The following is an 18,249-nucleotide window of genomic DNA, read 5'->3' as shown; positions in this document are numbered from 1 at the left end:
TGGAGGTGCGGAGGACCCCAGGGAGGATGTGGACCCTGGATCTAAGATGGGACCAATTCTGGCGCTGTGGCTTTCCTGTGTTCTACTTGGTTGCAGAGATGAACAACCAGTTTATCGGGGGGGAGGGGGGTACGTGTGCCAGGTGGTTCCAACAGAAAGCAGTAGGGATGTTGGGGATACTGGCCAAAGTGTTGGAGAATCTACAGACATTTCCAGAAGACCTGGCTTAAAAACCTGGTTGTTTACGGACTGTTTACCAAACAGAAGCTTCCTGAGGGCAGGGCCTTGTTCTCCATGGAATCTTACCCTGTGGTGGGTCACTCCTTGAGCAGGCGAATTCAGATGATGAATCAAGAACCTTGGGATTCTGGGAGCAGGACAGAAGGCCATAGGAGAGAAGGTGCGACTGCAGAAGGTGTCCGAAGGCACAGTGTCACAGATGGGTCACTTCTGGAGATGACCTGCTCAGGACCTGAGGCCCTGAGGTCCAGTCAGGGGGTTGACCAATCCATCTCCGTTTGCCCAGACCTTCCTGACTCTACCACTGAAAGCCCCGTGTCCTGGAGAACCTTCAGTCCTGGGTAAATGGGCCAAGTGGTCTCTAAGTGGTGGACGGGAATATCTCAGAAGCCGGGATATCAGTTGGTCTATGAAAGTTGCAGGATTGATCACTGTTGCGGACCTGTGTCTTTTTTCTGTGTGCCTCCCTTGATGTGGGACTCCTTGGGCATGTTTTCTCAGCAGTGAAAGGGAGCTTCTTCATAACCCTGAGCTCTGGGCATAACAGGTACACTAAAAATGGTAAATACTTCCAAGAGCGGGAACGCCAAAGTGTGGCTACATCAGCATTTTCAAGTCTGCAAGTTAAGTGCATCGTACTCAGAACTTTAAAGAATCCTATTGACAAAGCTCCCCTGCTAATTATTTTCTATTTAGTGGAAAATTTAACTGCTGATATATTATAATAATGTCTACATTCTTAGGAATAGAATAATGTCAATTTGCAATATTACATGAAAGGACTATGTATAAATATCATAATTTTATTTAATTGAGCATGAGAATCATATCAAGAATGAAACAGTCTTTGGTTAAATAGACATGTCTAGTGTTGAAAATAGATTTCACACTCCACATGCATTACATAGCATAGACAAACCATAGCTTCATTATAATTCAAATTTTCTAATAACAGACTTGCTGTTACAGCAATCAAATGTGCATCAATAAATTATTTTAGACATGTTTTATTTTCAGAGCAGTATTTGATGGTTAACTCATTAAAAGTGAAATACAGACTTTCTGAAAAAGTTGCAGAAATACAGTTCAACCAAAAAATAACTCTTTCCTAATGTGTCAATATATACAAGGAATACTGAAACAACATCAGAAGTGTATGTTCTCTGTCAACATGACGGATATGTACAATCACTGTAAATAAAAACATGGCGGTCAGGATATAGTTATTGATAGAAACAAAAGAATTCTTTCCCAGAATGTTTAGGAAGATTCCAGGAAGATTGCTGGGAGTACAGTTCTTTGCTATAAACCTCAGGGGAGAATCAGTATGTACAGACTCGGGTACTTATAACTTATTCAACATGCTTATGTCAGAAACTTGAAGATATCCTTCCTTTTTAAGTGTCCCACATAAAATCTATATAGAGATAAGTTGAATTCTTATTAATATGTATTCAATCTGAAGTTGAATATATTTAAGGAAACTTAAATCTTCTCCCTCTTTCACAGATGCATATGATTAAAGGTTAACCAAAGACAACCAATGTCTGATCTGCTAGATTTTGGCATAGCTCAGTTCTTTGTTTTCATTAGGGACTAACAAGAGATAGCATAAATGCCTTAACCTAAGCTAAACCTTTTATTTTGTTTGTATTAAATTTTTTACTCCAAGATAATTATGGATTCTGAGATAATTGGAGAAATCGTAGGTTCCCATGCAGTTTTAAGAAACAATACAAAGATATCCTGTCTGCGTTTTACCCAGCTTCCCCCAAGGGTAATATCTTGCAAAACCGTACCGTATCCCAGCCAGGATTTTGACATTGACACAGTCAAGACACAGAACGTTTCTGTCATAAGGATCCCTGTGTCATTCCTCCTCTCCTCTACCCTCCTCTCTAGCAACCTCTAATTTGGTCTCCATTTCTAGTATTTTGCACTTCAAGATGTTGTATGAACGGAACTGTATGGCCCGTAACCCTGTGGGATTGACTTTTCACTCAGCATTGTTCTCTGGAGAGTCATCCAAGTTGTTGCTCATATGGGAAATTATTTTTATTGTTGAGTAGTATTCCACGGCATGGATGTATCACATGTTTAACCAGCCACCCATTAAAGGACATCTGGTTGTTTACAGTTTTTGAATTTTATGAATAAAGCTGCTATGAACATTCATGCACAAGTGTTTATGTGAACATAAGTTTCCATCTCTCTGGGATAAATGCCCAACAGTGCAATTGCTGAGTGGTATAGCAGCTGCATGTTTAGTTTTATAGGAAACTGCCAAGTGCTTCTGCAGAGTGGCTGTTCCATTTTACATTCCCACCAGCTCTGTATGGCTGATGCAGTTTCTCTGCACCCTTGCTGATATCTGGTGTTGTTACTTGATATTAGCAATTGTGTTGAGTGCACAGTGGTCTCTCTCTCACTGTGGTTCCAATTTTCAGTTCCCTAAGGATCAATGATGTTGAGTGTCTTTTCATGGACTTATTTGCCATTTGTATATCCTCTTCAGTGGAGTGTTTCTATATGTTCTCCATTTTTTATTTGGATTTTTTAAAAAAATTGTTGAATTTTGTGAGTTCCCCATATATTCTAGGTATTAGTCATTTGTCAGATATGTGCTTGCAAATACTTTCTCTTAGGCTGTAGCCTGTCTTTTCATTCCCTTACCATGGTCTTTTTCAGAGCAAATGTTTAAAATTTTGACAAATTTATCAAACTTTCCTTTATGGATTGTGCTTTTTGGCGTCAAATCAAAGTATTCTTGAGGCTTAGCCTTAGGTCCCTACAATTTTCTAATTTTTTTAAACAAAGTTTTTTAGTTTTACATTTTATATTCAGGATTATGACCCATTTTGAGTTCATTTACATATAAAGTATGAGGTTTAGGCTGAGGTTTTATTTGCCTCTGGATTTCCCATTGCTCTAACATTTATTGAAAAGACTATCCTCCCTCCAGTGAATTACTTTTGTACCTTTATAGAAAACCCAACTGAGTATATTCGTCTGGTTCTTTCTCTAGATTTTCTATTCTGTTCTATTGATCTATGTCTGTGCCTCCACCAATAAAAACAACTGTCTTGATTACTGTAGCTATATAATAAATTTTTACATTGAATAGAGTGATTTCTCCTACTGATCTTTCTTTCATAAGAGTGTTTGAGCTATTTCAAGGTCTGGTCCTTGGAATTTTTAGAAAACCTTGAATATGTCTATGAACTTTGCTGGAATTTTGACAGAAATTGCATTAAATCTGTAGATAAATCTGGGGAGAACTGACATCCTTGCTACTTTGTGTCTTTCAATCCATGAACATGGTGTATCTCTTCATTTATTTAGGTCTTTGATTTCTTTCATTAGCATCTTTTAATTTTCAGCATATAGATCTTGTACATGTTTTGATAAATTTATACCAAAATACTGATCTTCTTTGGAGTGACTTCTTTGGAGTGACTGTGAATGGTATTGTGCTTTTAATTTTGGTTTCCACATTGTTCATTGTTAATATTTAGAAATGTGATTACATTTTGTGGACTGACCTTGTATCCTGAAACCTTGCTGAGCCCACTAGTTCAATGAGTTTTCTTTTTTTTTTTTTAATAGATTCTTTGGAATTTGCTATGCAGACAATCATGTCATCTGTAAACAGAGATACTTTTCTTTCTTTCTCATCATATGCATTTAATTTTTCTTATTTATTGCCATGTGTAGAATTTCCTACACCCTTCAACATTTTTATCAATGTAAATTTCCAGAGATTTGCTGAAACATACTGGCCTGAATGGGGCCCATCATCCTTAAAGAGATGCACTTTCAACACTCTTCTTGTCATCCAACCTGTTTAGACCTCATTTCCTAACATTTGGATAAATAACCGATAACATTCATTAGTGGTTATAAATGGCACCCACAATGCAAAGCCCCTTGAAGCAACAGAGAGGGCTTTAATGAGCTGAGTGGAACCTGATTATAAAAGCAAACTTAGCATACGAACATTATTCGTAAGATAGAATCTGGAGGTAGTGATGCCCAAAGAATTAAGGTATGAGGTTGACTTATGAAATAGGTGGTTTATCCTTCCAGTTTTCCCCTCTTACCTCTAAACTGGGGGTAGCGAAAATTTTTAACTCGGAGATGGAAAGTACCATCAACGTGACCTTATTCTTATGTATTAGAAATTGTTATTGTTAGGAACTCTTTTGAGAATTGGATTTTGACAAAAAAAGAATTCTGTGCATCTTACTATGCTTTTAGTAACAGGCACTTAAAAATTATTTTGACATCTCAAACTCTCTTCATGTCTTAATATTTAAAATAAAAGTATAACCATTAATAACATGTTACTTATTTAGGAAATGTAAATTTCCAACAGATAGTGTCATGTTTTGATGTTATACAACACACCTACCCCACCACAGAGGGTTCACAGCCATTATAAAAAGTTGGAAAACTGGGTACTTCTAGATCTTTACAGACTTCAATGTAAGAGGTCTTGGATGTAAACACATAGGTCCTCTGTAGGCCTTAGATATGTACTTGGGTACAATGTTGTTTCTTGCAAAACCAGGAGCTCCTGCATATAATTTGTAAAAATTTACATCTGTAGTAACAATCAAATTTCAGAGACTTTTTTTTTGTAGTTAACAGTGACAAGCATGTTAATTAGTGATATTAGTAGTTAATTACTTAATTAGTAGTTAATTAGTGACAGGCGTGTTAATCCTCACTTTACTGATTTTGCTGATTCAACGACCCCCGTGCATTTTAGTGACTCTCTTATCTTGTTCTCAAGATTGGAAATCATCTAAGTATTGCTCCATCCATGGTGTGTGGTGAGTCAGAGCTTGGGACGCTGACTTAGCCTGTCGGACCCCAGTTTCCTGGTGTGTAAGTGGCAACGATGGTATGAGTCTCATTGGTTGTACGGCTGACAGGAAGTGACCCTGCCAAGGGCCTGGTCCCAGGCTGGGCAGGGAGCGTGCCTTCAATTACCGCCTTCTTTGCTTCTTTGTACATGGTCCTTGCTTCCTTACCTCCCCCCTCCTCCCTATACACCACAGAATGAGATGCTTCTTATTTTGGATGCCACTCCTTGTGCCTAAGGGACGGGAACTCTCCGTCAGAAGCATTAGCCGTGGGGATCTGGGGAGCTTGGTGCTGAAGCCGTCCCACTCCACGAAGGAATCACCACGGCCGGCTTACACAGAATGCGGCTGCGCCCAGGGCTCTGTGTTCTCACGCGGTTTGTCAGGTTACAGTGGGACCAAGGCTTCCTAAGTGAACAGGACATTCTAGCAAATGGGATTTGATAATGTATCTGCAGTCTGGTAAGTAGTACGATGAGGACTCCAGAGACAACCCGTCCTGCGTGCTCACCCCAAACGCAAGACCGTGGCCGTGTGATGCAGGTTTGGCTCCTTCGTGCTCCCCGTGAGCTTCAAATCAAGACTGCTTTGGGCGGAGCAAGCGACAAAAATACTCTCACAATAAATGCAATCACATGGCACACACACTTTTTTTTTTTTTTTTTGGTCCTAAGGAATGGAACGGCAACTGTCTCCACGTGTCACTTTGACAACCAACGATGATTCCCTAGTCGGTGAGACCGGGTGGAATAAGATACAAACAGAGGTTATGTATACGTGTACCTGCGTGAGCTGGGGGTTTGCAAATGACCACTCCAATCTCCAGCCTGGCACGGGGTTCCCCGGTCACCCTCTCTCGTTCTGCAGGGAGGGTGACAGGGCGGCCAGGAAGCCGGCAATGGACAGACAGCTGTCAGACGCCGGCGGGCAGTGCCACGGAGAAGGTTTTCGTTTCCCGCAAACCCCGAGGACCTTCTTACCGCATCAGGCCTTTCTTGGGGCTGCTTTGAAGTACTCCTCCTTGGAAATGTCGGCTACTCCTCCATACCATTTCTGCAGCCAGATATGTTCTACCTTCATCTTCATAAAGAACCATTCATACTGACGAGGCCACTTCCTCATCACGGGGTGTCTGCAGAAGTAAAGGAGAGGTCACGAGACAGCGGCTCCTGTCAGCGGCCAGGCCCTCCTGGCCCTGGTCCCAACTCCGTGGCACTGGCCAGGTCATCAGGCCTCCGGACCCCAGGCCTCTTCTGGGCTGTGGCTAGAGGCAGAAACCAGGGAACCAGGGATGGGGTGGGGGACAGCCTCGGGAAGGCAGGAAACGGCCACCTCCACAGAGGGGCAACCCAGCCCTGTCCCAGGTGCCTTGGTTCGAATCGCAGGTGGGTGGTGGATGAGCTCTGAGGCTTCACAGGCCATCCGCCCTCTCAGACCCTGGTCTCCTTACTCGTCATGGTGGATGACAGTGGCCAGGTCATGGGGCCGAGCCCGCAGCAGCCCACATGCATACAGGGAGCACTTGCACAGGGCGAGGGCTCGGCGAACATGGTTGCTGATAGCAGGAAACATCAAGAAAGGCTTTCTGCATCTCCGTATGGAAATTCAAAAGAATCGTGAGGCCGAGAAACATCTGCTGGCGGGAAGATTCCCACTCCTGCTGCAGGCTCAGAACTGCTGAACCAAGGGGAGGGTCAGCCAGAAAGGACAGGGCCTGTCACACTCCACCTTCTACTTACTGACTGGCTTTCTGCCTCATGTGAAGGACACATGTGTTCTTCTTAAGGGCAGGCCCTGGGCTCACTTCTTTTAAACTCATAAAAATAAAAAATTAGATTTCTATCTCAACATGTCAGACATAAAACTCGAAGGCCAAGTGCAGACTGGGAAGGCTATTTGCAACAACAGAGACGTGATAATAGGCTGATGGCCTTTTGCAAGAGACAGTTTGTTTTGAAGTAACTGTAAACACCCAGAGAGGTTGAAAGTACAGTACAATGTGCTCCTTTTTTTCCTCAAACCACTCGAAATGCAGGTGCTGATCTAATGCCCCAACACTCCAAATACTTGTGCCGTCAAGAGAATAAAAGGATTTGTTGTTATTTTAAGCAAATGTATTTTGTACTTGGAACTGGAACTCATTTTGGCACCTGCAGGTATGGGGCAGGTTTAAGAATTCCTAATCCAGGGGCCACCGGCTTTGCGTGCAGGCAGTGAGTGGCAGGTGGAGGGAACTTGGGGAGACTCACAGTGGGGCCTTAGAAGAAGGGAAAGACGAGGTTGGTGGAAGCAGGAGGTAAAGGGGCCCAAGAATATAGTGTTAAAAATTGTGTCAACACAGTGCCTGCCATGATGCAGAAAACAGGGAATGAATTTAATAAACCCAGTGGTCTACCCGAGATTTTGGTCTCTTCTCACTGCCTACCATAACACGAAAAGAGGAGTGTTTAGAAATAAAGAGGACTTTATAAAGATAAATAAAGAGAGTTCAGGGGCACCGGGTAGCTGAGTCGTTAAGCGTCTGTCTTTTGCTCAGGTCATGATCCCAGGGTCCTGGGATCAAGCCTGGCATTGGCATCATCCATCATCGGGCCCCCTGCTCAGTGGGGAGCCTGCTTCTCCCTCTCCAACTCCCCCTGCTTGTGTTCCCTCTCTCACTTTCTCTCTCTCTGTGTCATATAAATAAATAAAATCTTTAAATATGTGTGTGTGTAACTCACATGCACGCACATGCACACGCACACAAAACGAGTGTTCTTTTCTCAACCTATGTTCTGAAAATCCTGCATTCATGTTGATGTATCCAATCGCGAACCAATTGCAGAGTTCAATCCCATTTTCTCTGTTGGTGTGTGTGAACCCCTTTTCCATGGCAGTGGGCAACCACACTCGCCCTCTCCTTTCATTGTTTACTTATTTGATGGTTCCCCTGTATGGAAAATCTTCCCTTCTCCGTGGGGCTGCGGGTGGCCCCTGCTGTCATGTCACTCTCCCAGGAACTTAAGACAAAGCGTTAATCTGCCTGTTTTCATCACCTGCACCCCGGGGAGGATACCTGCTGCTCCTTGGCCCAGCTCTGACCTTCCACTCCAGGTGGCCCCTACACGGACATCCCCCTCACTCCAGCAACCCCCCAGACCACCCCCTCCCTGCCCCACACCCTCCTCCCCCCTTCCCAAGCTCTGCCCTCTTGCTCGTTTGACCCCTAGAGCCCTGATTCTTCAACTTCAAGATCTTTTTTTTTTTTTTTTTTTAAGATTTTAAAATTTTATTTGTCAGGGAGGGAGACAGAGAGAACTAGCAGGGGGAGGGGCAGGCAGAGGGAGAAGCAGGCTCCCAAGCACTGAGGAAGGAGCTCAAAATGGGACTCAATTCCAGGACCCCGGGATCATGACCTGAGCTGAAGGCAGATACTTAACCCACTGAGTCACCCAGGCGTCCCTCAATTTCAAGATTCTTAAACTTCAACTTAAATAGTGAATTTCCGGGCAAACAGACTTTCAAGCATATACAAACCTTGAAAACATGGCTTGCTTGGCAAATTCCACTTCTTCTGGAGACACCGCGATCATCTGGCCGGTGAGCGTCAGGCGGGCGCATCGGGGGTCTTCCGGGTCAACGATGTTTTTTCTGTACTCAAAGAACGTTTTTCACATGTTAAAAGAAGAATGTCAGCCTGAAATACCAAAGATTTTATTAAAAATGAAAGATAGCCACGTGGTGGGTCACATCATTCGGGTTTTTAGATTGTGTGTGGTTCCTTTAACATACCTTGACGCGGGCCACGTGGAAGGTGTGTTTGGGTGAGTTACACTCCGGTCTGCACCCTCGGGGCCGCAAACACCGGGAGTGCCCTCGTGCAGGGGCCCCGTACCAGCCCAGTACTCTGTAAGACCGCGGTCCGGAGCCGCTGTCCTGAATCATGATGCTGCTTTGCACACCTCTAGGGGGTGCCACTCGCTGAAATACACCTTGAGAGGTGCTCCTAAATAAGGCAGTGGTGACCAGGGTGAAGGTTTTCAGACATCACCATCATTAGGAGGAGGTTCCTCGCTCTGCATAAGGGACGCAGGAAACAATGGGAACGTTAGTGCGACTGCACGTGTGACCGCTTGCCGGAAGTGTTCCCGCGGTGGCAGAATTCCTCTAAGACTTGTTTTCATTGAAGGGGTCACCTGGCAGTGAGGGTGTATTTTGTTTTCTGGATATGACTCTTTCTCTGGAGAAATAGAATGCTAAAAGGATATGACATGATATGGTATGACATCTAATATAATTTTCCTAATTAAAAATTCTCATTAGGGTCGCCAGATAAAATATTATATGACACATAGTTATGTGAGAAAATTATTTGTTGTTTATCTAAAATTTAATTTTTTACATCTTTACTTATATGTATATATATATATGTATATATTTACATAAACGTCACCCTTTCAACTGTAGAGGGTTGTTAGGATACTCAGGGTTGTGCAACCATCACCGTAACTGAATTTTAGAACATTTTCATCACCCCCCAAAACCCTAGTACCCACTAGCAGTCATTCCTCACTCCTGACCCTGCACCCCAACCCAAGAAATTGCTGGTCTTCTCTCCATCTCTAGAGATGTGCCTGCTTTGCCGGGACAGACGGAATCTGTCTTCGTGACTATCTTCTCTCACTTAGCATCGTGACTTCAAGAGTCATCCACACTGTAGCTTGAATTAGTATTTCATTTTTTTTATTGTGGATTAGACCACGTTGTGTTTATCCATTCATCAGCCGATGGCCATCTGGGTTGTTCCTGCTTTCGGGTCATTACAAATAGTGCAGCCACGCACACGTGCGCACGTGTTTTTGTGTGGACATGTTGTTCAGCGGTGGAACTGTGAGAAAGGGAATCGCCAAGGCTACGTTTAACTCTGTGTGGAATGGCAGAACTGTTTTCCAAAGAAGCTACGCTATTTACCTTCCCACCAGCAGTGGGCCAGGCTGGTTCCTCCGCATCTCCACCAACACCCGTCTTGGTCTTTTTCCTTCCAGCCAGCTGAGGGAATATGAAGCCGTACCTCACTGTGGTTTTTGTTTGCATTTCCCTGTTGGCTAATGATACTGGCCATCTTTTCATGTGCTTATTGGCCACGTGTATATCTTGGCAGAAATGTCTGTTCAAATCCTATGCCTGTTTTAATTTGGACCTGATGTGAAAATTTTTTTAAAGTTTTCATCAAGTCCTAATTACCTCTTTTGCTTTTGTTTCCATTTATAATTTTTTAAAAAACTGCCAGCGACCTAGGGGAAAGGATATTTATCAAAATCCTACACATATGTTATGTCTCATGAAAAAAGACAAGCATGTCCATATTACTAGATATTGTGGCTTTTGTTGTAAGACGAGAAATAGAAACAGGTATAAAGGTTGGGAAACAATAAAGTTATAGTTATTCACAAAGGATACGACTGTATACAAAGGAAAATGCAAGAGAATTCACACTCAGAACATTAGTATTAAAGAGAAAGATCAGCAAGATTATTGAATTCAAGGACAATGATTATAAAACAACTGCATTGCTACTAATAAGCAAAAAACTATTTTTAAATATTAGAAAGTATATGAGAAAGGGGCTCCTGGGTGGCTCAGTCAGTTGAGCGTCTGCCTTCGGCCCAGGTCATGACCCCAGGGTGCTGGGTTCGAGCCCTGCATCAGGCCCCCTGCTCCGTGGGGAGGCTGCTTCTCCCTCTCCCTCTCCTGCTCCCCCTGCTTGTGCTCTCTCTGACAAATAAATAGATAAAACCTTTTTTTAAAAAAGTATATGAGATGGTAACAAAACCTCTAAAATGCCTGGAGATAAATTTAACAAAAATTTTGTAATACCTTGGTGGAAATAATTATGACTTTATTGAAATGCATACATGGTCTAAATAGAGAGAGTTATCCCATATGCATGAATGGGAACGCCCAATCAAATAGGGATGTCAATTTTCCCAGAATTAATCTTTATAGATGAGGTAATTTCAATTCAAATTCTTTTTTTCCTTAAAATATTTTATTTATTTGTTTGTTAAAGAGAGAGAGAGAGTAAGCACACAAGCAGGCAGAGGGAGAAGCAGGCTCCCTGCTGAGCAGGACCCTGGGATCATGACCCGAGCTGAAGGCAGATGCTTAACAGACTGAGCCACACAGGCGTCCTTCTACTGAAATTCTCATTTTTTATTTTTTATTTTTTAAAAATTTTAAAAAGATTTTATTTATTTATTTGACACACAGAGAGAGAGATCACAAGTAGGCAGAGAGGCAAGCAGAGAGAGAGGGGAGGAAGCAGGCTCCCCGCGGAGTAGCGAGCCCGACGCGGGGCTCGATTGAAGGACTCTGGGACTGTGACCTGAGCCGAAGGCAGAGGCTTCAACCCACTGAGCCACCCAGGCGCCCCGAAATTCTGATTTTTTAAAAAGATTTTATTTTTAAATAATCTCTACACCAAATGTGCAGCTTGAACCCGCAACCCTGCGATCCAGAGTCATGTGCTCCTCTTGACTGAGCTGGCCGGGCGCTCCCAGTTCCACTATTTGTTAAATAGAACTAAACAAGCTGAATCTAAACTTCACCTGGGATAACAAAGGTCTGAGAATAGTCAAAACCATGATAAAGACAAGCAATATGGTGAGGGGTTTCCTCTACCACGTAGCAAGCCCCACTATAGAGCCATATTAATTAAGGCAGTGGGTACCAGTGAAAGGACAGACCCAGGGAACAGACCAGAAGACCCAGAAATAGATCCATACTTTTATGTTACTTGACCTATGACAAAGACTGAATTAGAAATTAGCAGGTGAGGTTCTAATTATTCAATAAATAGTGCTGAAAAAAATGGTTATCTGTATGAAAAAAATCTAAAAATAGATGCCTATATCACACCTTGTACGAGTAAATTCTACATTTGAATTAATGATTTAAATGTATAAAGCAAAGCCCTAATACTTTTTAAAGAGATATTTTATTTATTTATTTGAGATAGAGCGAGAGCAAGTGAGCGAGACAGCATAGGCAGGGGGAGCAGCAGAGGAAGAGGGAGAAGCAGGCTCTCCACTGAGTAGGGAGCCTGACGTGGGGTTCGATCCCAGGACCCTGGGATCACGACCTGAACTGAAGGCAAATGCTTAACCGACTGAAGTCACCCAGGCGCCCAGCCCTAAGTCTTTAAGGACAAAATCTTTATGACTTCAGGGTTGGAAAGAATTTCTTAGGCAAGACACAAAATGCACAAACCACAAAGGTAGATGAATATGACTTATTAAAATGTAAATTCTTCCTTAATAAAAGACTTTGTAAGTCAGCGAGGGGTTAAGTCTGTTCATTTCCATGAGCATTTCTTATTCTATCAGTGAGCGTGGTAAGCACAATTCTGGGACGGCCTCCGTCATCTCTACCCCTAGGGCGCCACCCTGTACGTTCCCTTCTCCTAGAGTGTGGGCAGGAGATGGCCCTCGCTTCTAGCCAAAAGAATATGGCAAAGGTGAAGGGATGGTAAGCCCATGCTTATAAGGTGTCACGCCAGTGAGAGAGACTTAGAGACTGTGGGAGAGACAGAGACTGTCTTACCCGTGGGAGAGACTCTCCTGCTGGCCTTGAAGAGGTCAGCTGCTGGGAGGTGACCTTCCCTGGCTGTGGAGGGGACTGTGGTGACTTCTGGGAGCTGTGGCCTCAGTCCTACAACCACAAGGAACTGAACTGTTCCACAAGGAACAACACTCACAGGGAACCAGAGCTCCATAACGGGACACAGCCCCACTGACATCTTGCTTGCACCCTGAGCAGAGGACCCAGTTAAGCCATGTCCAGAATGGTGACCCCAGAAACTGAGCTAACAGCTCCCTGCTATTCCAAGTCCCTGCACTTGGGTTAACTTGTTGCATAGCACAGGGAATTAATACAGTGCGTTTGTTTAAACTGTAATATATTTTTTAAAGATTTTTATTTATTTGATAGCAAGAGAGGGAACATCAGCAGGAGGAGTGGGAGAGGGAAAAGCAGGCTTCCCGCTGAGCATGGAGCCCAATGCGGGGCTCGATCCCAGGACCCTGGGATCATGACCTGAGCCGAAGGCAGACCCTTAACAATTGAGCCACCCAGGCACCACCAAACTGTGATTTTTAACCAATAATTTTTTCCCCCCAGTTACACTGTTACTGATTTCCAACTCTACATTTTGGTCAGAAAGTTATCCGTATGGTATTGTTTGATATTTGTTAAAATCAGCCTTAAAGCCTCACGGTCAGTTGCTGCGTGCCTGAACAGAATGGACATTCTCCAACTGTTTGGTGCAAGGTTCTGCAAATTACCATTACAGCAAGCATCTTGAGCATCTTCAAATCTCTTATATCTTTGCAGGTTTTGTTGTTTGCTTGCTCTATCGATTACTTATAGATGTGCTAAATATTTTAGAGGCCAAATTTCTGCATCTCTGTCCTTCCCTCTCTCTCTCTCTCTCTCTCACACACACACACATACTCTCTCTCTCCCAAAGTAGTTATGCCATAATTTTTATTTTTACTCATATAAATACTGTGTTTGCAAGGAACACAGTGTTTACATAAGCCACTATGAATAAACTTTTTATACAACCTTTTGTTTTCTTTTTTTTTTTTTTAAATTTTATTTATTTATTTGACAGATAGAGATCACAAGCAGGCAGAGAGAGAGAGAGAGGAGGAAACAGGCTTCCCGCTGAGCAGAGAGCCCGATGTGGGGCTTGATCCCAGGACCCTGGGATCATGACCTGAGCCGAAGGCAGCGGCTTAACCCACTGAGCCACCCAGGTGCCCCCAACCTTTTGTTTTCATTTGGAATTAGTAATAACTTCCCCCTTTTCTTTTTTCTTTAATTTTCTACAAACCTCCCATTTATTCATTCCCCATCTTTTCCTTTTAGCACAACCAACATCAGATATATTGAATCGTATTCCAAAGAACTGAAACGTAAGTTCATATAAAACCTTGTACACTGATGTTGCTAGGGCTTTATCTATAACAGCCCCAAAGTAGAAATAAACCAGATGGCATCAAAATAGACAGAATATGGGCTAGCCATTCAACAGGCTATTATTCGGCTATAAAAAGAAAAGAGGTACTAGGGAGCCTGGCTGGCTCCGTCAATACAAGATGTAACTCTTGATCTTAGGTTGTAAGTTCAAGTCCCGTGTTGGGTGTAGACATTACTTAAAAAAATTTCTTCATAAAATCTGTGCCCTCTCTTACTTCTTAAAAAAAAAAAAGAATGAAGCACTGATAGCATGAATAAACTCTAAAGATACTTCAAGGGCTGTGTGTGTGTGTGTACATATAGGTATACATATAGTGTATATGTATATATGTAGAATATGCAAATTAATAGAGACAGAAGATTAGTGACTGGAAGGGCTGGAAGAGGAGGAAATGTGGAAAGAACGTTAACATGCATGGGGTTTATTTTGGGGGGAAATAAAAATGTTCTGAAATAAGATAGCGGTGAGAGATGCACAACCCTGTGAATATCCTAAAAGCGAACTTCACACTTTAAAAGGTGAATTTTATGGTATGTGAACTGTATCTCAATTAGGAAAAAGACAGTATCCCGCTGAGTTCCTTTTTTCCTTCTTGGGAACCGTCATCCTCGGGCTCCCACCTGTACTGTTTGTTTTTAAGCTTTTTGCATGATGGTCTTCTGGAGAACTCCCTTTTTCAAGGAGGAATTTCCCATTCCTGTGTTGGATCACTTCTTCTTCTTCTCATCTTGGTATAATGATTCTGCTCAAAATATGTAAGTTTTCTGAGAAGTACATTGGAAGTAAAATTATTTGAGGTTTTGTGTGTTTGAAATAGTGATCACATTTACTCATTCTTTTTTTTTTTAAGATTTTATTTTTTAAAGTAATCTGTACACCCAGCGTGTGGCTCGAACCTATAACCCCAAGATCAAATGTCACATGCGCCACTGACTGAGCCAGCAAGGTGGCCCCAGTTTACTCTCATTCTTGACTGGTAGTTTGGCTGGGTAGTAAATGCTATGTTTGCAATAATTTCCCCCAAATAATGTTGAAGGCATTGCTTCATCCAGTGTTGCTATTAAAGAGCCCAATGTGACCCTGTTCCTTGCTCTTTTGTATGTGACCTTCCCCTTGCCCCTGTGGAAGCTTTCATAAACTAACCTTTACCTATGAGTCCCTGGAAATTTCATGACAAGGTACCTCGATACAGTCTTTTAAAAAAAATCCATTGTTCTGGGTACTTGAGGGATAGCTCTAAACCCGAGGGTCATGTCTTTCGGCTCTGGGGAATTTTCCTTCAATTATGTCTGATAATTTTTTCTTTTATTTTCTCAATTCACCTTTTTTTGGAATTCTTTTATTTTGACTATTGGACCTTTTTGATTAGTCCTTTAATTTTCTTATTGTTCGTCTCATATGTTTCATCTATTTCTTTTTACTCTACTTTGGGAGATTACCTCAAATCTACCTTTTAGTTATTTATTTATATTTTTATTTTTAAAAGATTTTATTTATTTATTTGACAGAGAGAGCGCACAAGAAGGCAGAACGGCAGGCAGAGGGAGAGGGAGAAGCAGGCTCCCTGCTGAGCAGGAAGCCTGATGTGGGACTTGATCCCAGGACCCTGGGATCATGACCTGAGCCGAAGGCAGCTGCTTAACCGACTGAGTCACCCAGGCGCCCCATCAAATCTACTGTTTAATGCTTCAGTTGAGTTTTTTATTTCTGCTATCGTTTTTCATCTTTAAGAGCTTTTTTTGCCCTTTTATTTTAAAGCCCATTCTTCTGCAATATATTGTCTTCTGTCCTGAATAATTGTTTCCTTCTCTTTGTATTGTTTTAATTTCCCCTAGTTCTTTCTATCTGTTCATTTTGCATGGTAGAGATTTTCCTCAAATGCTTTCCTTGGCTGTTTATTCATATTTAAAATGTGCCATCCCAGAACCACTTAGAAATTCTGACCGCATGGGTATGGTTTTCTGACTAGCGGACTTGACTCTAAGGTGGTCAGCTTTGATGGTTTTGTTGAGGGACCCTTAACTATTCAGTATCTGTTTTTGTTTTGTTTTATTTTTTTCTCTTGGGCTGTTCAGTATCCCTGGGGAAATCCTCAAAGGATTCTCAAGGCCTTGTTAAACATGAGTTCCATCCATAATTCACGGGAAAAAGCAAGAGCCAGTAGAAACAGAAACATTAGAAATAGATACCCAAGATACACTTCATTGATTATAAGGATATCTAAAATGAATAAGATCTCCCAATCTTTAATCGAAGGTTAAAGTGTAGCTCTTTGGAGGTCTGGTTTTATATATGGACCTTATTTCCAACTCTTCATCTGACCCAGTCCAAGCTATTGTTTCTTCTTTCCATTTGTATTAAAACCTTAGCCTGAGAAAATTAAAAAAAAAAAACAAAAAAAAACAAAAAACAACCAACCAACCAACCAAAAAACGCCTTCACCTCTGGGTGCCTGGGTGGCTCCGTAGGTTAAGCGTCTGCCTTCAGCTCGTTCCTGGAAGTGAGTCCTGCCCTGGGCCCTTTGTTCAATGGGGAATCTGCTTCTCCCTGTCCCACTGCTCATGCTCTTTTTCTCTCTCACTCTGTCTCTCAAATGAAAATGAACGAACAAACAAACAAAAAACAAACCACTTACGGCCTCTATTTTTCCCACACTGGTAAACCCCACTAGAGTTCTGGTTCTGGTTTTTGGTTTCATCTTCATTTTTGACCCCTAGGGATTTCTTTTTATTTCTTATGAGAATGTATTTAAAAGAATGTTTTTCTTCCTACAATTTTTTAGGTTGATAAAGTCTGTAGTTGTATTTTAAAACTTTAAACCAAAAATTTTTCTTTTTTTTAAGATAAAAACATAATTAGTTTCCATGTAGAAGATTTAGAGACTATAAAAATATGTTAGAAACTAAACGTAAGTGTGTTTTAAAATAAACTTGGAATTCTATCCTACATAGAGCTTTTATCTTATTTTTTCCACCTAAAAATCAAATTGTGAACATTTTATTTGGAGAAGCACATGCTGTGAGATCTGTTTGCTCACGGAATTCTCACCCATTTTTCTACCGTTCCCGTCCACCGAGCATACAGAAGGGGCTGGAAGGCTACAGCTCTGATGTTGAGTGATGTCACGCTGTATTGTGGGGCTGTGTGGAGTAGCCAGGTCACAGGAAGTGCTCCGTGTCCACTCCCAGTGGCCTTGTGAGCTGAAGCCCCACGGACGGAGCCTCAGTTTCTTCTCTGGAAAGTGAGGACATTAATTTCTTGCCTGTCTTCTTCACAGAATTCAAAGATCTGTAAAAGCACGATGAGCATCATAAGGAAGTGATGAATGTTGTTCTCACACAAACCTGAGACTACGGTAAGTTAATGTGAGCAGGTTAAAGATAGAGAAGCTCTTCTTTGAGGCAGACTGAGTGATTTCCCTTCCCGGTTAGTCTACAGCCTCGAAAGATTTTTCTGGCACTGCATCTCATTATCGAGTGAGAAAACTTTATGATGGATTGTTCTCCAACACATCAAAGGAGAGAAGGAAGCGGGCGACAGGTTGCATTTTCCTTTTGCTTGCGGCCAGGTACAGCCAGGAGAAAGGAGGATAATGTGCTCTTCTCTTGTCTGTCCTGCACAGTCTGTGTGGCTGAGTATTCTGATAAATGGTAAATGCTGAACGACGTGAAAGGCATATAGTGAGGTGGCTAAGACCATGGGCTCCCGCCATGCCCGATTAGCTCAGCTGAGGAGCGTGTGACTCCTGCTCTCAGGATTGTGGGTTCGAGCCCCACGTGGGGCATAGAGATTATTTAAATAAAATCTTAAGGAAAAAAAAAAAAAAGGATGGGCTCCTAATCAGCCTCCTAAACTTGAATCCTGTCTGTGACTCAAACTCTTTATGCCTCAGTTTCCTCACCTGTAAGAAACAGGCATGAAGAGTTCCTGCCTCATAGTGGTGTTGTGAGATGTCAGCGTGGGGAGACAGGGAGACTTCTCGTTCAGTGACGAGGAGGGTTAACAGTGGGGATAAGCACTACTCAGACTTCAATTAATTGGTGAGTCTGAAAGATACTTGGCATCTCCCTATAGAAAGTACCCATTCTATTCTACTTGTCTCTCCCGTAAGCTGTAAAG

At 42.3% G+C, this 18,249-nt stretch overlaps 1 protein-coding gene across 2 annotated transcripts in view; it reads right to left on the bottom strand.

The window, feature by feature from the left end:
* Nucleotides 1-1,027: 1,027 nt before the first annotated feature.
* Nucleotides 1,028-18,249, bottom strand: part of CREG2 (cellular repressor of E1A stimulated genes 2) — a 33,098-nt gene continuing 15,876 nt past the window's right edge. The window contains exons 3-5 of one of the 2 annotated variants that reach the window (XM_045981656.1): nucleotides 8,625-8,738; nucleotides 6,089-6,240; nucleotides 1,028-5,969 (exon numbers count right to left, since the gene is read on the bottom strand). In XM_045981656.1, coding sequence (XP_045837612.1) covers nucleotides 6,093-6,240; nucleotides 8,625-8,738 — 262 coding nt within the window. In that variant the 3' untranslated portion in view covers nucleotides 1,028-5,969; nucleotides 6,089-6,092. Of the gene's footprint in view, nucleotides 6,241-8,624; nucleotides 8,739-18,249 lie in introns of both variants that reach the window. The other variant, XM_045981655.1, reaches the window with a different exon arrangement.

Source organism: Meles meles, chromosome 16, assembly GCF_922984935.1.
Source record: "Meles meles chromosome 16, mMelMel3.1 paternal haplotype, whole genome shotgun sequence".
NCBI lineage: Eukaryota > Metazoa > Chordata > Mammalia > Carnivora > Mustelidae > Meles > Meles meles.
This window is presented reverse-complemented; position numbering and strand designations above follow the sequence as displayed.